The sequence below is a fragment of the Rhodamnia argentea genome, chromosome 7 (genome assembly GCF_020921035.1).
Source record: "Rhodamnia argentea isolate NSW1041297 chromosome 7, ASM2092103v1, whole genome shotgun sequence".
Taxonomy (NCBI): Eukaryota; Viridiplantae; Streptophyta; class Magnoliopsida; order Myrtales; family Myrtaceae; genus Rhodamnia; species Rhodamnia argentea.
In genome coordinates this window covers 5529771-5552781 of record NC_063156.1, presented here as the reverse complement: position 1 = coordinate 5552781, position 23011 = coordinate 5529771, and the positions used below count along the sequence as shown (strand labels likewise).

General features: G+C 41.2%; 1 protein-coding gene across 1 annotated transcript; it reads left to right on the top strand.

The window, feature by feature from the left end:
* Nucleotides 1-1378: 1378 nt before the first annotated feature.
* Nucleotides 1379-10977, top strand: LOC115732952 (xanthohumol 4-O-methyltransferase-like). Its single transcript, XM_048281918.1, has 3 exons — nt 1379-1396; nt 8620-9413; nt 10656-10977. Exons 2-3 carry the CDS (start codon nt 8631-8633, stop codon nt 10950-10952), a joined length of 1080 nt encoding a protein of 359 aa, XP_048137875.1. The 5' UTR covers nt 1379-1396; nt 8620-8630; the 3' UTR covers nt 10953-10977.
* The last annotated feature ends 12034 nt before the right edge of the window (nt 10978-23011 follow it).

Sequence of the window (23011 nt, the reverse complement as noted above, 5' to 3'; positions counted from 1 at the left end):
AAATGTAAAATATGTGCTTCAAGCATATGCAATTAATTCTTGGTTCCGAGGTGCAACCGGACCGAATCAGACCGAAAACCGATCACTCTTAATTGATATATGGACAATAGGTTTATGATTGATTAGATTATTTCCTTTATGCTTGTTTAGTTTTAACCACTTAACTAGATTGTGAGTCGCTTTAATCAAGTATTGACAGCATTGAGCTTAACTTGATTTAAATACTCAAGACACTAAAACGAACTAAGCTACTTAAATTAGGCTAAGGAGCTTTGTGTGAGCAATTTGAGTCAAGTTATATCAATTTCAAGTTGTTATTTTCATCTAAACTCTTCAATTATTGGGACTCAACTCAAACTTCGCAAGAAGTGAATGGCCTCAACTAGTAACAAAGTTGTTCCAAAGCGGTCAACGAGTCAAGGTCGATTTGCTTGGCAAACATTATGTCTATGTCTGTGAGATGTACATAAAATCGTCATTGGCTAATACAAAATCGAAGAATTTCCAAGCTCTAAATTTGGTGCTTTTTTTTCAATAGAGTTAAACTGGAAAAAATAGTAAGACGTGAAAATAGCACCCAAGATCTTCATATCCAGAATCTAGAACACAATACTGGAGGCAAAATGGATTAGCGCACCTACTTTAGAATCCATCATTTTTTATGAGAAATAGTGATGATCCGGAGCTCAACCGCTTCTTCTCTATTGCCCTGCTCCTTATGTGATGTTATAGGTACATCGGGGTTAGAGGAGAGACTTGATAACTACTTATAAAATTTTAAGTCACAGGCCCTCTCATCACCTACGGGACTTTATTAGGCCCACACAAATCAGCCCATATTAGACTAATTAAAAATCTGTATATCTTACCTTATTAAACCAATTCCGTAAAATGGTAAATTACAATTTCAATTAATGTAACTTATATTAGAAAAAGTCTTACCAAAATATCATGTTAGTACCAAATTAAATATTTTTACACATGGCCGGGTCAATATAAAAGAAAAATCATGCACGAAAAGAGAGAAGGCACCTCTAGAGGTGTCTCTTTTCCCATTTATCAACCCACCACCAGATCAATATCCGAACAGAGAAGCAGGTAGCCCTGACCCCATACAAGTGAATCTTGGTTTTCTTGAACTGTACTTAATGAGTTTGTCCGTTGTGTAATTTCTAGGCATATGGAGAGTTGACGCAATTGGCTAAAAACTAATCCGACATTCCGTAAAAAAGAAAGACAAAATATATCTCTCCCCTCGCTCGCTCGCTCGCTCGCTCTACACAGAAAGCACCTCGGCCAAAGCCCACCGAAATCATCATCATTCATCACTACCCTAACCCCTCCTATGACGTCGCGCTGAAGTAGCTGTGACGCAGAGAGAGAGAGAGAGAGAGAGGTGGTGTGGATGGAATCATGGAGATGGTGGAGGAGCACGAGCACTAGCGGGGGTTGTTGGCGAAGTGATGGATTGACAGCGGCTGATTAACATCACTTTTACCAAATTACCAAACTAAAAAATCCAATCATTTTAACTAGGCTAAATCTTTTTTGGTCAAATAATTAAGCTAGTTTAATTGTAAATATTTTAATATTTTTCCAATTTAGTCATTTCTATTAATTTTATCCATATATTATTGATATGAATACCGACCATCCTATATGACACGATCAGCACTAACGTGAATAATTTTTTTATAAATTTTCATTAAGTTTTTTCTATTTTTATATTTATCTTTTCTCGTTTTTCTTCTTTTCTTCTTCCTTTGCTGGTCCTCGGGCCTCGGCAAAGGGGACCGGTTGTCACCTATGGCCGATCGATGATTGGAAAAGGTTGTGCAACCCTTACCTGGATCCGGCGGGGGCTAACCTTGCAAGCCTTGGGCAATGGTCGCCCTTGATAGATTTAGCGAGGCTGCTCCTCACCGGTTTGTCATCGGCCATCGCCAAGGTACAACGACCGATGGAGGAAAAAGGAAAAGAAAAATAAAGAAAACAATAAAAAGAGTAAAAAAAATTACAAAAATGTTTACATCAACACTAGTCTAGGACGGTTAGTGTTCACAACAATGATTTCCGACAAAAATTAGTCGAAATGACTAAATTAAAAAATTATCAAAAGTTTTAGGATTAAATTGATCAAATTAAAAAGATTAAGACCGAATTGATATAAGTTAATTAAGTTCAGAATTTTGATAATTTTCCAAGGCAAGCGTAACTAAACCCGTTCTATTTAGTCCGGCGAATCCAAATTATAGAACCAAAAGATGCACCTTATAAAATGAAAAGATACACATTGACTGGAGAAGTTATTATATGATTTACACTATATGTGGATCAATATCATTTAAATTATTTATTATGGGAATATCATTAGAGTCTACATAATTAACTATTCACATAATACAAGTGTGCACTCCTCGGGGATTCCCACCCTCGTTAAGACTAACGGGGTTATCACGTTAGTCTTACCATGCATACTTTATTTGACAAGAAAAGTCGCCTTCATGAAAACTACATCAGCATGCGATACTATCAAACATATCTCCTTCAATATGAGTAACTCTTTCGTGCAGCAGCACCGTCGCAACAACATGAGGCGGATCGAAATTAATCCCTCCCCCAACAACAACCCCCCCTTCCTCCTCTTCCTCCTGACACTCTCGAATCCCTCCTTGTACCCTACCACGATGGCCCCGACCAAAGATCCTGCTCTGGGCCAAAGATCATGCTCTTACAAGTGCGGTTGTTGGACTCTGGGTACATATATTCTTGTCATTATTTAGCCAATTAATGTCAACGTCTCATAAGCACAGATATTACACAATGAACACACTCGTTAAGTACATTAAATAGAAAACATGATTCACGACTCCAATAATTCTTCTTGTCCAGTTGTTTTGCACACTCCTTAAGTACATTTAAAAAAAAAACATGATTCACGACACCAACCATTCTTTTTGTCTTCTTTTTTGTTGGTTTGGTTTTACGGTGGATCATGCATGACTGGACCAAATGAAGATTGTGTCGAGATTTTAAGAAATTGTAGAAAAGCAATCCCGGAAAAGAACGGCGAGATGATCATAGCAAAGATTGTGCTGAAACCACAGGGCGATGGCATTGTTGATGAGATCGGACCGGTGTTCGTTGTGGTCATGATTGCGCACACCTTAGGCAAGGAGAGGGACGAACTCAAATGGAAGAATATTTTGGGGAAGCAAGGGTTTCATCGCTACAACGTCATCAAAATCCCTTCCTTGAGGTCGATCATCGAAGCGTCTCCATGGTGATTTGACCGCGCTAAGATTATATATGTCAAATAAGTGCTTATCCTAGCATTTTGTACTTGATTGTTCTATTTTGCAGTTTGTGATTTCATTTTTTTTAACCTCTTGTGTATCATCTTGAGATTTTGAGATATGAAAGAAATATTTACTTTCGACCAAAAAAAGAAGAAGATATATATGCTCAATCTATGAAAGATTTAGATAGTTAAAACAGACAAATTCCCTCAAAAATATTTATTTTTGAGACAAATTTTACTCTGTCAATGTATCTTAGTTTACTAATTCATGTTTTCTTAGGTCATTTAAACCCTAGTGATCAATGAAATAGCTAGGAAATGAAATTGAAAGGGTGGGGTCTCTATGTGTGTGTGCACGGGCCTATTTAAACCCTAGTGTTATGTATTGGATCTATGTTATCATTCAAGTTCGAATATACAAATGAGAAAAATGGGTGAACAAAATATACTACTATATAGTTATCCATCAATGCGATTGAATTAAATAACCTTCTAACAATTGAAAAAAACATATTATAAGGTACAGGTAAGATAAGGATGAAAATCCGAATAAACTATTTGACCAAATTAAATGATATCAATACAAAAAGGTTTATGACTAAATTAGTCCAATTAAAAGATTTAAAATTGAATTTGTATCAATTTAACAGGTGTAGGACTTTTTTTTTTTTTTGTACTTTTCCCTCTTTTCTAGTCTAAACCCCTTTAATCTATATTGAGTTATGGTCGGCCACCGGGCATTATTTATCAAAAAATTGCAAATTCCAGTTTTGCACGTGGAAATACTGTCCCACCAAGATGGTTGACACCAGGATAAAGTAGTTATCTATTTTTTGACGAGATCATGAATTCAATTCATGTCATGAGCGAACTTTTGAAGGGCTTGTGCTGCGTTGCCTAACTATAACATAACTCGTGTGAAAAGACTTCCTGACTACTAGCATTGTGGTAGGACTACGGTGACAGAATACAAGCAGTGTAGAGGAGCTTTGTCTCAAATCTAACATACCAGAGTATGTACGAAAATCCTTTTATTGACACCAAAAGGAGATCTCTCGAGAGGTACTCGCCCCTCCCCACTTTTATTGCTAATAAAATAAATCTAAATCTCTAATAGCATCTTAGAACAACGGAAAACACAGAAACAATGTTGTTAAGAGTGCTCCAAGGGCACCGGTCAAAATCAATGTAAATAAACAAAGCTTATAAAATAATCTTGATGATGCCTTAAGCAACTCTTCAAAGTCATGATCCTGGTAAGCCCATCTGAACAACGGAAAGAACATAATGTCGAGCAGTCTTTTCAGTGCACAAATGAGTGCATCATGCCCAAGCATCATTTAAAGTCAACTGTAGGAACAAACTAATAAAAGGGAAAACAAGAAAAGGATCTTCTTCGTCGAGGCGTGCACGCCCACACCATGAACATATATACAAATATATATATATATATATATATATATCAATTATCAAACAGATCGCTTCGGAAGAAAAGTTTATTAAATGGGATTTGAGTTTAAAAAAAAAAAGCAATAAAACTATTGCAAGTCAAATTAGCGTAAATTGTATTCTAAACTCGTTCAGTCCCATCCTTAATTTGGAAAACGGACATCACATTTTCTTCGTGAAATGATCGGGTTAGGGTGGGCCCGAGCCTAGGAGGAAATAAATAGTCTTGGCTCGTGTCACCCAAAACATGCGTCGAGCCAGCAAGCTTATCGATTGCGCCAAACCTATGAACAGGTCTCTTGTGTTTGCTCTTTTCATGACGTAATACATGTTAGCTGGATATTTTGCATATTTGATTCGATATTTTTTGCGATTTACCAAAGCTCACAGATATTCGTAATATTGTGTGTGTGTCTTGCATAAGTCTTTTCACATCTTTGTGGCGTCCATAGAAAGGATCCACGTTGCTTGTATTCATCATTCTAGTGAAATACTGAAATTCTATGGTATGATCTATCAATGCTGCTATAGTTTTGGAGCTCATGTCGGGGGTCACAATCCATGTTGCACGTGTAAAAATCGGCACGCATTGTTCACGTCCGACAACCTCGACTGCAACTGGAACGCACCAACAGCCAAGCCCCGCTCACGAGATAGTTCACTTCGCAATCCACGACCTATTCATCGAGTAGAGACGATCCAAGCCAAGCCCTGGCTCCGCCAAGCATGCGTTCCCAGCCATGGACAACAAGACTGACCATGGCCAGACTGGCCACATGCACCAATTCACATGTGACCGACCGAAAGCCAAACCTGTTTCAAGTGCCATCGCGCGGCTTGCTTTAAATTGATCATCAATGCCACGTGTCACTAACTAAGTGGTTCGACATTGACACCACGTCAGCACAAGGTCAACGCCATGTTAGTTCCCGCGTAAGCTGCACGTCAGCTCCCTAGTCATCCGTGAAAGTAAAAAAACATCATTGAGCACCTGACCTCGTAAATTCCACTAAATGTTAATTAGCATAATTAAAATTACTTTGATATCTTGATACCTAGGAACATTTATACATGATGAGCAACTTTTGGATTGCAGTTAGTAATCTTTACACACGCGTCAGCAACTAACGACACTAAAAAAATTGATACTCTAAGCAACCGAATTTTGTCTCTTCAATTTTATGCCCGTGGAATTGGAGAACCACCCAATGCAACCAAGGTGCCTAACTTGTTCGTACATTCAGTCAAATAGCGCCACGTCACTAGTAAATCCAAGCTTCGGAATTCAGACGACTTCTTACGCAACAAACGAGAAGGAGATTCCAACCAAGTCATCATGAACATGGCAATTTGTTGGTAGTGATTAGGAATGGAAATGCGACATTATTTCTTAGTGCTTACCGGAAGTAACCTTTGATCTCGACTTTTGTGTTTGAAAAATTGTAAGTACGAACGAAAGAAAGTAAAAAAAGTTGTCTTTTCCGGCCCCGTTTGTCTTGCCGCCATCGAACCAGCAACGAGGAAAATTCAACTCTTTGATTTTGTTAATCCAATTGAAAGTGACCATGAATGGGGACCTTTACCAGTGCATTTGAAACTTGTGACGCGACTTTTACGTTTTATTTCGGCAAAAATTCAGGATTAAATTAAACAAATTAAAAAGTTTGGAGCTGCATTAATATCTGTACAATATCTTTAGGATGGAAAAATTATCAAAAAATCATAAATCTATGGCGATTATAAAAACCTAAATTTGTTTTGGTTAATGGAGTCCTAAACCATATGTATTTATGGCAATTTAATCCATTTGGCCGACTAGCATTGACGTGGATAATTTTTAATAATATTTGAATAGTTTTTCTTTTTTTTTTTCTTTCCATTGTAGCCGGTGAGGGTCGTCGGAGCTCACCGACCACTAGGTGAGGCCATCACGGCCGTAGGTGAGGCCACCTCGCCAATGCCTTGTCGGTCATGCACGAAGGGGACAATGGCCTTGCCAACCATTGTGGAGGCAACTAGGTGTCAAAAACTAAAAAAAAACGAAGCAGAAATTTTGTCCATTTTAAGTTCAGTTCGGTTTTGGTTCGGTTAATAGTGAAAGAATATGGATAATTTAATAGATCGGTTCGATACAGATCAATTCGGTTCAGATCACGGTTTTCTCTATCCTCTTTTACTATTTACTACTCTGCGCTCTCCGTCATTCTCCCCATTTCCGCTTTTTCTCTCTTCCTCTGTCCGCGTGCGCTCTCTCTCTCTTCCCTCCTTTTCCTGCTTTATTCTCTCTCTTCTTCTATCTTCGTGCACTCTCTCTCTCCCCTCCCCCCTTTTTTACTTTATTCTCTCTCCTCTTCTTCTCTCTACCCTTCTTCTTCGTGTTCTCTCTCATCGGATTTTAGTCCGGGGTTTTGCTTTTTCGCTTGCGTTTCCTGGTTCGCAATTTGTCGCGTCGACCGAGGCTTCGGGTCTATCCGTTCCCTCTTCGCCCTTCTTGATCTCGCTTCAGGGGTCGCCATCGTTGTCGTTGCTGCTCTCGCTGCCTAGGTTCTCCGTGCAGAGCTTCAAGGTCCGTGGGCCGAGCCTGAGCGAGGAAGCTCTCGCCAGAGTGGACGTAAACAGTGATTTTGATCGGGTTTGGTGGGTTCTCCGCTTGGTGATCGAGACGGCGTGCAAGAAGCTCCAACCACCACAACCCAGACCCATGTTGGGTCATGATGATGAGGAGATGGGATTACGATGTTGATGACAGTGAGGAGCACTTGGGGAGCTCAAATGAAGAAGAGAGGGAGCGGTTGTGGTGGTTGGCGGTGGTTTTGGGGGAGGCCAGCTTGAGCCTCAGGGTGGCCATTGGGTCATGCACAAGGTGGGTGTCTAACTGAAAACTGAACCAATTGGAACAACCGAGTTTTTCGAGTTCGGTTTCAAGATAAATTTTGGTTCAGTTTAAGTATATTGACTAATGGTTCGGTTCGGTTCGATTTTCCAAAAAACTGACACGAACCGAACCATTGACACCCCTAGAGGCAACCTTCCCCCACTGCCGCGATGGCCTCATCCAGCCGAGGTGAGGCTTGGGAAGTCCTCACTAGCCATAGTGGGGAGGAAAAAAAATAGAAGAAAGAAAAAAAATTATCCATGTCAACGCCGGTGACACCACGTTAGTGCCAAATGATTGAATAGAATAAATTAGTATAAACGTAAAAAGTTTAGGACTCAATTGGCAAGAAAAAAATTTAAGATTGAATTGGCAAAATTACAATAGATTTAGGACTTTTTTGATAATTTTCTCTGTTTAGGATTTATTGGATAATTTTCATTGATGCTTTTATAGTTTTAACTACTTAAATTGGATTTTGAGTCATTTTAATCAAGTATTGACAACATTGAGATTAAACTCAAGCCATTTAAACCAACTAAACTACTTAAACTAGGCTAAGGAGCTTTGTGTGAGCAATTTGTGTCAAGTTATATCAATTTCAAATTTTGATTTTCGTCTGAACTTTTGAATTACCGGGACTCAACTCAAACTTCTCAAGAAGTGAATTGCCTCAACCTAGTAACAAAAAGTTGTTCAGGAGTAGTCAACGAGCCAAGCTCGATTTGCTCGGCAAATATAGTGTGGAGTTAAAACTGGAAAACTATCAAGTTAGAGCGAAATTAGATATGTAGACCTAGTGGAGTCAAGATAAAAGAAAAATCATGCATGAATAGAGAGAAGGCGCTTCTAGAATTCTTTCTCTTCCTACTTGTCAACCAACCACCAAATCGATATCTGAACATAACCCGTTAGCTTTGGCCCCATATATTCCGACGCCTCTCGTCTCTTCTCTTTGTTCCTCGTACTATCTCCCAAACCAAAGCAAGCTGAGAGAGAGAGAGAATGGAATCGCTTGATGAAACTGAAGAAACCCTAAGAGGCCAAGCCCTCGTATGGAAGCACATGTTTGCATTCGCCGACTCGATGGCGCTGAAATGTGCCGTCGAGCTCCGAATACCTGACATCATCCATTCTTACGGCGGCCGGCCCGTCACCCTAGCCCAAATAGCATCCCGCATCCCCTCCGCATCCCCCGGAACCCCGTACCTGGCGCGCATCATGAGACTCCTCGTCCGCAAGAACATCTTCTCCGCCAATGGTTGCCCACCCGACGGCAGCCCTGAGAGTCACGAGACACTCTACAGCCTCACCCCATCGTCGAGATGGCTCCTCCAGGGGCCCGGGTCCGAGCTCAGCCTCGTGCCGATGGTGCTGATGGAAGACCACCCATGGCTGATGTCCCCGTTGCATTGCCTCGGCGACTGCGTCAGGACTGGCGGGATCGCGTTCGAGATGGCTCATGGCCGCAAGGTTTGGGACTTCGCATCGGAGAATCCCGAGTTCAACCGCCTGTTCAACGATGGGATGGCGTGTACGAGCAAGATCACGGTCAGGGCCATCGTGGAAGGGTACAAGGAGGGATTCGACAGCATTGGGTCTTTGGTCGATGTCGGAGGAGGGATAGGAGGGGCCCTGGCCGAAATCATTAAGTCATATCCGCACATTCAGGGGATTAACTTCGATTTGCCTCACGTTGTTGCGACGGCGCCGGCGCTCGAAGGAGTTACTCATGTTGGAGGCGACATGTTTGATACTGTACCGCACGCTGATGCAGTTTTCATGAAGGTAAGTTTTCTTGTCGAATAAAGTATGCATGGTAGACTGAGAATTCCCGAGGAGTTGCAATAAACTAATAATTTTATTTGGGCAATACCAAAAAGAGGGGAGTTCTTTTTTTTGGAGTGCGCGCTGATATGAAATAAAGAATTTAAATGATATTAATCCACACACGGTGTAAATCATATAATAACTTCTCCGGTCGATGCGTATCTTTTCATTTTATAAGGTGCATCTTTTGGTTCTATAATTTGCATTCGCCAAACCAAGTAGAGCGGGTTTAGTTATGCATGCCTCGAAAAATTATCAGAAAAATTGTCCAATTAATTTGCTCATATTAATTGAGTCTTAAATATTTTAATTTGGTCAATTTAATCTTAAACCTTTCATTAATATGTTACTTTAGTTATTCTGAATAATTTGGATTGAAAATCACTATCGTGAACACCAACTGGCAAAGTCAATATTGATGTGGACATTTTTATAATTTTTTCTTTATTTTTCTTTTCCTTTTTTCTCCACAGGTCACTGTACCTTGACAATTGCCGGCAACAAACCGACAAGGGGGGACCTCGCTGGATCTATCGAGGGCGACCATCGCCCTAGGCCCAGCAAGGTTAGCCCCCGCCAGATCTCGACAAGGGTCGCACAACCCTCGCCGATTGTCGGCCGACCACAGGTGACAACCGGTCTCCCTTGGTAAAAGTGATGTGCATCAGCAGCTGTCGATCCATCACTTCGCCAGCAACCCTCCTCGTGCTCGTCCACCACCTCCATCTACAGTCTACACCACCTCTCTCTCTCTCTCTCTCTCTCTCTGCGTCACAACTACATCAGCGCGACGTCATGGGAGGCGTTAGGGCAGTGATGATGATTTCGGTGGGCTTTGGCCGAGGTGCTTTCTGTGTAGACCGAGCGAGGAGAGAGACATAGAAATGATTGCTTAGTTTAGGTTTTTAAGGAGAATTTATGAGTAGAAGTAAGAAATAGTTTCATGGAACTCCTAAATAAGTGTGTCAAAATAAAGCATTTTTGTTTGGTCGGAATGTCAAAAAAAGTTTGAACAAGTTCAGTACCCCAGCAACATTAATTTGACAACACTGTGCCTATATCTGTCCATGACTAATTTATTTAGCTACTTTTCACCTTCTAATATACAAATTGTTTATGATAGTTGTCGCAGTAAACGTTCATAATTAAATTAGCAATAATTAATTCACAATTGAAATATGCTTTTTCCTACTTTGAAAGTGGATCCTGCACGATTGGAATGATGAAGATTGTGTGAAGATTCTGAAGAACTGCAAGAAAGCCATACCAGAAAAGAATGGCATGTTGCTCATAGCGGAAGTTGTGTTGCAACCGGAGGGCGATGGCCTATTCGATGAGACCGGGCTAGTGTTGGATCTCCTCATGATCACGCATACCGGAGGTAAAGAGAGGAGCGAACTGGAATGGAAGAAGATTTTAGAGGAAGGAGGCTTCCCTCGCTACAACATCATCCAAATCCCTTCCTTATTGTCCGTCATTGAAGCCTTCCCGCTGTGATTGTGGTTCTTTCTGAGCTTGACTACGTGTTGTCCACTTGTTATGCATTTATGTCTTCTTCTTCTTTTTTTTAACTTGTGTGCTTCCGCATTCGCCCTTGGGAGTCATGCCCGCCACCTTATGGGTGGAGTTTAATCCAATAAATGTGGATGGAATGATTTGTATGTGTTGATGGGATTAATTAAGCTCAAAAGTTTGGGCATCTTATATTATCTCAAAAAGCAACAAAAACCCTATTCGTTGGCAATGGCAATTGCATGTGCCCACACATGGTATTTGCTTGCATTCATGGATCTGTTTGGAGTAATTTTTTTAAATATGGCATTTAAATGTTATACCCCTCACAATTTAGAATCTTTAGATTGTGCTCAACGTGCAAGTTACAACAACTAAACCTTTCAAAGCATGTAACGCTTACACCCTTTTCATTAATCTAAAACATATCTCGAGTTTTCGGAAGAAAGAGAACAAGTTACTTCTTTCATTTGACTAGTCAAAACACATTGACTTGCGATTTTAGTGAAAATAACATTGTGAAAAACATCGAAGGAGAGAAGGGAAAATGCCGGTGTGAACATAAAAATCATATTTCCCTTTCATCCAACTTCTAGCTGATGTGCTGCCAATACAGACAGTATCTGCATTAATTTTCCATATCCATAAATGATCATGTCAACCATTTAGAAAGAAAAGTTCAACGATTCATTTGGTGGTGTAATCTTCACGGTTGGAGCAACAGAGATTGCCTCGAGGTCCTATGGAATTGCAGGATAGTGTTGCCGTGGAAAGATGGGAGGTGATCATCATGGACACACTGGCGAGGCAAGAAGGGAACAAGACGGTTTGATGAGATAGGCATGGCGTTCAATATGCTCGTGTGATGACCACAAGCACCGGAACGGAGACCGAAACGGAACGGAAGAGAGCGCCAGAGGAAGGAGGGTGTAACCTTGACGACATGATCGTGTCATTCTGCTGTTCGCCTCGACAGTGAAAGAACTTACTTGGGATGATTCCGATGAATCACCAAGTGAAGACACTGCAGAAACTTGCAATGCTTATAGAGATTAGGGACTTTGAAAGGCTTGAGTACTACATGGCATGATACACACAATGCACATTGTTGCAACCTAAAATTAGGCTAAAGTGGATTACTAAGTCACTAATCTAGCTCGGACTCTCTTATGTCCATACCAAATCGCAACTTAGGATTAAAGTTTTTAATAGGCCAATCAATTAACTTGGAGTCGTCAATAATCAATTTAGTCTAGTTCGGTTAGACATCTAAATGAATTATCGGGAGAAATACTCTATTTCTACAAACTAGAGATTATGAGTCCATGGACTTAGTTACACTAAATCTCTCTAACGTCTTTTCAATACAATTAAAAAAATGTCTAGCAAGCAACATGTATCATCTTTAACCTAAATCATAGGCTATTATACGGGTGCACAAGTAATGAAATAATTGCCAAGTTAAGTCAAATAAATTGCAGTGAGCATGCGCCACACAATTATTCTCACTTTTAAATATTTTCTTTTTAAGGAAAATACAGCAATGCATGAATATCTACTCTAGATGCAATAGCGTGAGAATGCAAACTATGCTGACATGGCATCAGACAAAACTAAATTGCACGACTATACATGCGGTTAATGAAAACAACCTTTCTAATGACAGGCCAAATGAATGCAACCTAAATATGCAATTCTAAATGATGTGCAACCTAACATGCTGAATTTTCGGAATTAATCAGAGGTCTAATTAAACTATCTAGAAAAGCAGCTATTTAGCCTAAGTATGCATGAAATTTAGCCTTATCCTATCCTATCTCAAATAGACTAATTTAACCTTCAAATATGACCTAAATATGAAAATATGATCTAGAATGATTCTATCTAAGAATGCAATCAATATCAAATATGCAATCCTAATCTATAATGGAATTCTATTCTATACGACGGATTTTAGAATTTTAAAACATGCAGATAATATGCGGAAGATAACGTCCAATCCAACACATTGCATCCATTCAAAATACGCAACAAGTTATGATAATCGAAACAAATACTTAGGCGTTTCTCGGATTCAGTTAACGATTACAACTAATATTAAAATCAAGATAACTAGAAAAATAATCCAACATATTACAAATCAAGTTAATAGTTATAATTATTTTATTTGTATTGATCAATTATAATAAATAATATATGGACCCTCAAAATATATCCTTAGATTGTGTTAATTCAAAATAGGCAATGAATCAAATAGAATCACTTTTCCAATGAGGAAATGACCTAGCTTGCAGATATGCTTTCAAATTTGAGTGGGTACCGGCAGATAACGGGAGGATGGCTGAGATGGTTCGGCGACGGCGGTTCACTGACGCGGGCGGGGGGCGGGGGGACTATGGTCGGCCGCAAGGCTAGTCGTCACGAGGCTCATGGTGCAACAACTGTCAACGACTCGGTATGGAGGCTACTCGGCTCGTGGTGAAGTCGACGATGTGACCGGTGGTGTAAGTTCCTGGTGAAGGCTGCTTGCAAGTCGCGACTAGGCTGGCCAATGGTGAGAAGTATCAACCAAGGAGTTATGTTGCGACAGGGGGGCTCGCCGGCTCCGACTATCATTGATGGCTCGATAAGGATGATCCTGCAACAAAGAACAAAAGGAAGCAATGACCAAGGATAGCCAACGATGAGGAGTATCAACCAAGGAGTTATGTTACCCCACCACTTCAGCACGTCACGCTCCAACTCCTTTGCCAATTTTGCCTTCTGTTTCGGCTGACCATGTATTGAGTGAAGTGTTTCATGATTCTGCACACGCCCTTTTACTGCAATGTTGACTCGGGGCACTGGGAGCACTTCGGGCATGCAGAACTGGCCGATCGGGTGCAACAACGATGCTACAAGGCCACGGAATGACAGCGTCGGTGCAGGAATGGTGGTTGGCTCGAAGCGCCGCCGGTTGTCGTCAAGGGAAGGAGGGGGCTTCATAGTAGAGGGACTGCACGTCGTTGAGGAACCAAGACAGCAGGCAAAGGAGCAGCAGCAGCAGTCGTCTTACTTCTTCCTTTGATTTGTAATCAAAGCAAAATTTGCTGGCTTTAATAATTATCGGCGATTTACTTCCCAATACTATGATGATTCTGTTAGAATTATCCTAATGTGGGCTTATATTAATTGGGATTGTAATAATTGACTTGGTCTAATAAAGATTGGATATAAGGATTCTTAATGGGCCTAATATGGGCCTGGCTAGTGTGGGCGAGTTCGGCCCGGCCCGTGATGAGAGGGCCCGCCAAAAACTCTATAAATGGCGCTTAGTCCCTCCTCTAGCCCTTAAGGATTCAGAAATCACTTCACATAAAGTTCGGAGAGAAAGTGAAGGGCGTCTCATCGAGCCGGTCATACGGTGGGTAATAGAGGAGAAGATCTAGAGCGTCGGATCATTGCGATTCCGCCCGAAGTACAATGGATACGAAATCGGGTGCACAAACTCTTTATTTTCTCAATATAGAGTTCCATTTTTAGATATGGTGATCCCGGCATAGCCGCATTAAGGTTTATAGCGGCCAACGGTTGGTATCGAAACAGTTCCATAATCTAAATTTGGAACATACGGTTTTTGCTTGTTTCCGAAAATTTCGACGGATGAAAGTTGAATTTTATTACATTTTCGGAATCTACTCGTCGTTCCGAGCGTTTTGAGGGGTGGCCGGCCACCGGAGGAGGCCGCAAGGCGCCGCACGCGCGCCACGCGCCGCCGTGCCGCCGGATCGGCACCGCTCACGCGCGCCACACGCGGCATGCGCGGCACGCCCAGTACGTGCGCCGCATGCGCGCGCCCGGCGGCCGCCGCCACGCGTGCGCGCGCGCGACACGTGTCTCAGACACGTGTTGCATTCGGGCAACGTGACGCGCCATGTGGCCGCCGACGTCATGATGACGTCGGCGGGCCACCGCCTCAGCCCGCGGGTCGGACCGGGCCGACCCGACCCGGATCCGGCGACCTGACCCGCGACCCGGTCAACCCGTTGACCGTTGACCGGTTCGACCGGTCAATGGTCGGACCGGGTTAGTTGGACCGGTCAAACCGGTCGGACCGGTTGTTGGACCGGCTGAAGGGGAGCACGTGCATGGCACGTGCGGCGCGTGCCGCCCACGCGCAGAGGCTTTGGGCGGTGCGTGCGGGTGCGTCCGGGCTCCGTTTGGGGCGATTTTTGTACCGACGTGCTCGTCTGAAGATTCTCTACATTGTGGTATATTTATTTTAAATATTTGGAGCTTTTAAGGATTGAAAAATGCATAAAAAACCCTATATATGTGTGTATTTTTGGGGTTATTTTTGGCATTTTTCTCATATTTCCATATAGTTTTGGAAATACTAAGGCTAGCTCATATGAGTATGACCACATACAGAATGTGTAGAGTATTCTAAAGTATTGGCATGTATAAAGGTTAACATGCATCAATAAATGAAGCAATATTATTGGCATCATATGTGATTTTAATGACAACCGCCCATGTCATTAAGTTTAAAATTACATGTATATGATGAAAGTGAGACATAAAGCTTATATCCTTGGTATGAGAGAGTTTCAAAGAATTAATTGAGTTGTGACCGCCAAAGTGGCACACTTGATTGAGTTTGAGAAATATCGGTCTCGTATTGTGGGGGATGTCTCCTATTCTAATGTATGGTTATACTCCCAAAGGAGGTGATTATGTATTAATTTTGGAGGGATACATGTACAGCATATGGTTAAGGATTGACTAATCCTAGTGGTTCATACACCCAAAGGTGGTGATTCACAAAGATTGGAATATATTCTAATGACCGGCGACATGTGGAGAGTTTACAATCGCACGTTATACAATCTGCCCAAAGGTGATTGTATGATGGTGCATGTAACTCTCTAGTTGTGTACTTATACGGTTTTTTAAGTTACACAGTACTCACTTGATGCTGATTATATGCACCTCTTGTTTTTCCAGTCACATTCTCTGTGAATGGCAACTCCATTACAATTGAGGTTCTTCATGGTTCAAATTTTAAGAAATGGAGTGAGGATTTTCTGTTTGCTATAGAGTTGGCGGATGTTCATGTGGCTCTTTATGAAGATAAGCCAGCCAATCTCGTTGAGACCAAGACAGCAATTGAGATAGCGCGTTTTGCTGCTTGGGAAAAGAGCAACAGGATCTGCTTGTTATCAATGAAGCGATCCATACAGGAACATCTAAAGAGTAGTCTGCCGCTTGATCGCACCGCAAAAGAAATGATGGAAGTTTTTTTTTTTGGTAAGGAAGAAATGATGGAAGTTTTGATGGCCAGAAACCGAGTATCATCTAATGCTGAGGTTGGGACACTCGTCCAGGTACTTTTTAACATGAAGTACAATATGGGTGCGGGAGGAGTTAGGGATTATATCCCGAGAATGCTGGATTTGCAAACAAAACTTAAGATTCTGGGTATTATAATTCCCGATGCCATTATGGTACATCAAGCCTTAAACACCCTTCCCCCTGAGTTTGGTATGATCAAGACTAGTTTCAACACACTGGATGAAACTTGGTCTATTAATGATTTGATAGCCAAGGTGGTGGCGGAAGAAGAAAAGCTGAAAAAGGAAGGGGGGCATTACGCTATGGTAGCCTCCAGTTACGGCACTAAGAAAGGTAAGGGGTTCAAACTTCGTACTCGTAAATGAACTCATCTTGCCACCGGTTCATCCGACAAGACGGGTCATAAGAAAGCGTCCTTTAAAAGGGATAATGACCGCTGCTTCTTACGTAAGAAGAGAGGTCACAAGAAAAAGGACTGCTTCAAGTATAAGAATTGGCTGTCTAAACGTGAGGATGCGGGTATTGATTCTTTGGCATCTGTTTGTGAATCCAACCTATCCGAAGCCCCATCCAGTTCATGGTGGTTAGATAGTGGTGCAACTAATCATGTTGCGTTTACCATGCAGGGATTCATAAACCGGAGGAAGCCAAATCGGGATGAATCAAACCTCAAAGTGAGAGATAACAACAAAGTCGACGTTGAGTTCGTGGGAGATATAATTTTGGTTTTAGAATCCGGTTTTAACTTAATGTTAAGGAACACTTTTTATGTACCTTCCTTCAGACGGAACTTAGTGTCCGTATCATGTTTGGACATGTGTGGTTACTCTTTTGAAATAAAGAACAGTGTGGTTTCCATGTTTTTTAATTCGGATAAAGTTGGGTATCGCAATATGTCCAATGGATTGTACTGATTGTGTTTAACTCCCAATGATATATACGTCGCTTATACGGTTGAGAATATTATCTCCAAAAGAACTCTACCTAAGGAACAGTCGTACGCATTATGGCATAAACGTCTTGGTCACATTTCTAGGGAAATAGTGGAAAGGGCGATAAAAGCCGACATCCTACCTACTCTTAAAAGTGACCTGGAAACTTGCGTAGACTGCAGTAGAGGTAAGATGACTAAGATAAAGAAGAAGACAGCAGTTCACGGTTCTGACCTATTGGAGGTCATTCATACCGATATCGGCGGACCTTATACTGCGATCTTGTGTAGAAATTTTTATTTCATCACTTTTATTGATGACTATTCCCGATATGGTTATCTGTACTTGATTAAGGAAAAGTCCGAGTCTCTTGACATGTTCAAGATATTTCGGATCGAAGTCGAGAAACAGTTGGGAAAAGTCATAAAGGTTGTCGAATCTGACCGAGGTGGCGAATATTATGGTCGACATGGCGATGCTGGACAGCTTAAAGGGCCATTTGCCATATATTTACAGGATTCCGGGATAATAGATCGATTTACTATGCCTGGCGATCCCGAACAGAATGGTGTAGCCGAAAGGCGTAATCGCACCCTTATGGATATGATGAGGAGTATGATTAGCAAAACCAACTTGCCACCTTTTCTTTGGGGTGAGGCTTTGAAAACAGCCCTTTATGTTTTAAATCGGGTTCCCACTAAAGCTGTTCCATTGACTCCTTTTGAGTTATGGATTGGACGTAAATCCGACTTAAATCATCTAAAAGTTTGGGGTTGTCCTGCAGAAGTGAAATTATATGATCCAACATTGAGTAAGTTGGACTCCGGGACTACTCGATGTTACTTCGTGTCTTATCCAAATCATTCAAAGGGGTATCGATTTTATAACCCTAATGGATGAACAAGAATTGTGGAGTCACGTACAGCGAAGTTTACGGAATTTGATGTAGCCGAAAAGGGTAGGCGTTCGAAGACTATAGAAGATAATAGTACGATGGAGACTACTGTATCGTTTCCTCTACCAATACAGACAATTATGGAGCCTCCTATACCTCGGACGGAGCCTGTTGGGCTTCGGGATCCTATTATTCCCGATGAAGTTATTCGGGCCCCACATTTGCGGGATCAAGCAGAGGTAGCTCCACTTAGGAGGTCTGTCGGGCGAGAAAGATCAGCAATTCCACCCGACTATATAGTCTATCCGGGAGAGCAAGACTACGATATCGGCTGTGTGGTTGATCCAGTTACTTATACGAATGCTTTGTTTCTTGTCCTCAATCAAATCTGTGGATGGATGCGATGAAAGATGAGTTGCGATCTATGAGACATAATGGTGTCCGGGAACTTGTTAAATTACCTAACGGTCATAAAGCAATTGGCTGCAAATTGGTGTATAAGACAAAAAGAGACTCTAAAGGAAAGATAGAAAAGCTTAAAGCTAGGCTGGTAGCCAAAGGTTTCACTCGGAGAGAAGGAGTGGACTATGAAGCAACTTTTTCTCCAGTCTCTTCTAAAGATTCTTTCGGAGTGATCATGGCATTAGTAGCTCATTTAGATATGGAGTTACACCGGATGGATGTAAAGACTGTTTTTCCGAATGGGGATCTTGATGAGGAAGTCTATATGGAACAACCCGAAGGTTTTGCAGGTGATGTTTCAGATAAGCTTGTGTGTAGACCGAGAAAGTCTATTTATGGTCTCAAGCAAGCTTCCAGGCAATGGTATTTAAAGTTTCATAGTGTTGTGACTTCTTTTGGTTTTGTGGAGAATAGAGTGGATCGGTGTATATACTGCAAGGTCGGTGGGAGGAAATTCATTTTTCTCGTTCTTTATGTGGACGACATTCTACTTGCGAGCAGCGATATTGAATTCTTGCGTGAAACAAAACGGGTGTTGTCAGAGAACTTTGATATGAAGGACCTTGGTGATGCGTCTTTTGTTCTTGGCATTGAGATCCATAGGGATATTTCTCGCCGGGTATTGGGTTTATCTCGGAGGGCATATATTGATCGTGATTCGGAAAGATTCAATATGCAGCATTGCAAGCCATGAATTGTTCCGGTCAGTAAAGGTGATAAATTGAGTCTTTCACGGTGTCCTCATTCAGATATTGAGAAAGCCCGGATGAAGGATGTACCTTATGCAAGAGCAGTTGGTAGTATCATGTATGCACAAGTTTGCACAAGACCAGATATTGCTTTTGCAACAGGACTTCTAGGTAGATATCGGTCAAATCCAGGACACGATCACCGGGTTGCTACCAAGAAAGTTTTGAGGTACTTAAAGAAGACGAAAGACTATATGCTGATTTACGGATACGTTCAAGACCCGCAGCTAGTAGGATATTCGGATTCAGATTATCTTGGCTGTCAAGATGACAAAAAGTCGACATCATGATACATTTTCATGTTAGCAGACGGTGCGGTATCATGGAAAAGCGAGAAACAGAAAACAATATCATCCTCTACCATGCAAGCGGAGTTTATAGCATGCTATACAGCTACTACTCATGCTATTTGGCTCCGGAACCTCATTAGGGAGTTGACCGTATTTGATTTCGTTGATAGGCCCATACGGTTGTACCGTGATAGTAACTCTGCGGTATTGTTTATTAACAACAACAGAGGTCTCAAGGGGTCTAAGCACATGGAGGTCAAGTTTTTGACCATAAAGGAATCAGTGCAAAATGGTGACATTGCGGTAGAGTATATTTCCACAGATGATATGGTTGCGGACCCACCGACTAAAGGTCTTCGCCCTTGTGTATTTGAACGACATGTCATTAGCATGGGCTTAGTGGCATCGTTGGATGTTGTTGTCTAGTGGGAGCCATTTTGTTTTGCTCTAATAAAGATTATATCCGTGATTGTTACATAGTGTAACATTTTCATATGTATTAAAGTTTGTATACAATGACCGTGATAAGTACATACATATGACGAAAATCTAGAGGTATGTGTAAACCTTGAGTATTGGCTATGGGCATTTGGTTACTAGCCGTATTAATATGTCTTGTTACATATAAAGTAAAGTTAACTATAAAGATAAGACATATGTGGGTTCATCGGAACCATATCGATATTCTCTATGTGACACATTAAGTTTCGTGACACATAAAGTGAGAGAATGGTGACTAACAAAGGGAATGACACAAAAGATATCTTCGGTTTATGAAGTGTCATCCAATTGTCACACTACCATATTGAATCTATATCGGTAGAGTTAAGGGCACTCGTGACCATGGATGGCTCTGTGTACAATTTTATGCGATTCTTGCCATGATTCGGTGTTTGAGACTCTATTGGATCGGATTGGCCATTAAGAATAATCCCTAGACCAGCATAAAGGTGCGCACTACCATACACTTTCAATTAATATAGCCCAAGTGGGAGAATGTTAGAGTTATCCTAATGTGGGCTTATATTAATTGGGATTGTAATAATTGACTTGGTCTAATAAAGATTGGATATAAAGATTCTTAATGGGCCTAATATGGGCTTGGCTAGTGTGGGCCGAGTTCGGCCCGGCCCGTGATAAGAGGGCCCGCCAGAAACTCTATAAATAGCGCTCGATCCCTCCTCTAGCCCTTAAGGATTCAGAAATCACTTCACATAAAGTTCGGAGAGAAAGTGAAGGGCGTCTCATCGAGCCGGTCATACGGAGGGTAATAGAGGAGAAGATCTAGAGCGTCGGATCATTGCGATTCCGCTTGAAGTACAATGGATACGAAATTAGGTGCACAAACTCTTTATTTTCTCGGTATAGAGTACCATTTTTAAATATGGTGATCCCGGCATAGCCGCATTAAGGTTTATAGCGGCCAACAGATTCTTCTGACTTGCTTGAATCGCTCCTCTTCGCATAGCTGAAATTGCAAGATGGATCGTTCTCCTCTTGCGAATTCAGCTTTTGCCCCGAATTATGCAAATATTTGGCCAATATACTCAAGCGTGGAATGTGCCATATTCCGAGATTCACATGCCTCTTAACAAGTAAATTGCTCAATATTTCATGAGTACATTTTCTCTTTGTTCCCGCCCCCACACATAGGGTAGGTTTGGTTCAGCATTTCCAAGGGGTTTTGAGCCCCCAAAGCTCATTGGGAAAATGCTGAAGCATTTAATTTAGCTTTAAGCCAGCATTTGATCAAATGCTTGCCTTAGGAAAGCTGAAAGCCCAATACTGGTGGGGACCAGCATTGAGCTCTCGGCATTTGACCAAATGCTAAGAGACTTCTTTCCTTCCAAAACTAACCTCATCAATTCCCTATATTTTCGATTTTGCCCCCTTTTTACTGTTTATCTTCTTCGCCGGTCCGGCAATAGGTAATTTTTTATATAAAAAATTAAAAAATGGCATTCAAGTTCTCTTTGGAATGTTGCTTTTACCAAACAACATTCAACCCAAAGCTCATTTTCAAATGAGATTTTATCAAACGCTATTAGCATTTTCCTAAACCCTTTTAGGTTGGAGGCATTTGCATTTTCCCAAAGCTCATTTTAAATGCTGAACCAAACCCACCCATAGTTTGATATCCCACGACTCCTCCATCGCCACGTATGCGCCCACAAGCAAATATTGACCAGAAATTGTTCTTTCTATTTTAACAAAGGTCGAATAAATACTTCGGGTCTCAAAATTATGAATGCAATCCTCCCACCGTCGGTCTAATTAAAATACAAACCTATATGGGTTTATCAATATGCTAAATGCTCCTAAAACTTAATTAATATTTTTGTTTAGGGTCCGGGATCCGTCCCTAATTTGCACACAATTAATTCCTAAATGAGATGATCAAAATTTAGGTGTCGACCCACGTCGGAGTTTGAAAATGAAATGGAGGTTTGGAGAGTCAACAAACATGAGAAGTATATACATAGGTTTGTGTTATGATCATCCCGTCCTTATGATAATTACACACATCGTTATATACTCTACTGCACAGCACTACCACTCATAAGCGGTTAATATTTTAATTCGACGGTTGCAACTACGTCGCCATCGCACGTGACCTAATCCATAGGCAGTTACATCTCCTTAAGTGCCAATGGACTTAATAGTCAATCGGTATCTTCATCTTCCGAAAAATTACCAAAAAAGTCCTAAACCTATTACAATTGAGCTAATTCAATCCTAAACTTTTGTTTTTTTTGCTAATTCATTCTTAAAAATTTTATAATTGTGTCAATTCAATCCATCCGGCCAATTTTGACCGGTCGAAGCTGACATGGACATTGGCTGGTGCCGGCCATCCGGCGACATAATATTTTAATAAGATTGCAGATAATGATAGTCCTCCCATCTCTCCGTCACGGCGGCTCCTTCCATTCCTTATGTATTCAGCAATTAGCCAAACTTGCTAATTGATGATACTCGTCGGCCAATCTCTACTCTCTCAAATTGATGTCACGTCCATTACAAAAAGTTGGTTTTTTTTTTTCGTATAACACATTTGGTAAGTGGCGAGCCCGAATGGAAGCAGCGATATGCCTTCCCCTTCATTTCTCTTCCTTTGCGCACGCTCTACGCCATCTTCAATTTCCATGTCTTAAATGACATCCATCAAGCAAAAGTAAGGAAGTTTCGTCACATCTTCATGCGATGTTGACTTAAAAAGTACATGAAATGATCCTTACATGCAAACTTGGATGCTCACCATCTTTTGAATTGAACAAAGATGTGTGACTTGTGAATAATTGTCAAGAAAAGCCCGGACATATTGCAAGGCGATCAATTCAATCATAAACTTTATAATTGTGGTAATTTAATCCTAGATATT

Bases quoted from the DNA above. Each gene is read 5' to 3' on its own strand.
- LOC115732952 (XM_048281918.1), top strand. From the start codon at position 8,631: ATGGAATCGCTTGATGAAACTGAAGAAACCCTAAGAGGCCAAGCCCTC. The intron at 9,414-10,655 runs GTAAGTTTTCTT...CTACTTTGAAAG, and splicing joins CTGATGCAGTTTTCATGAAG to TGGATCCTGCACGATTGGAA.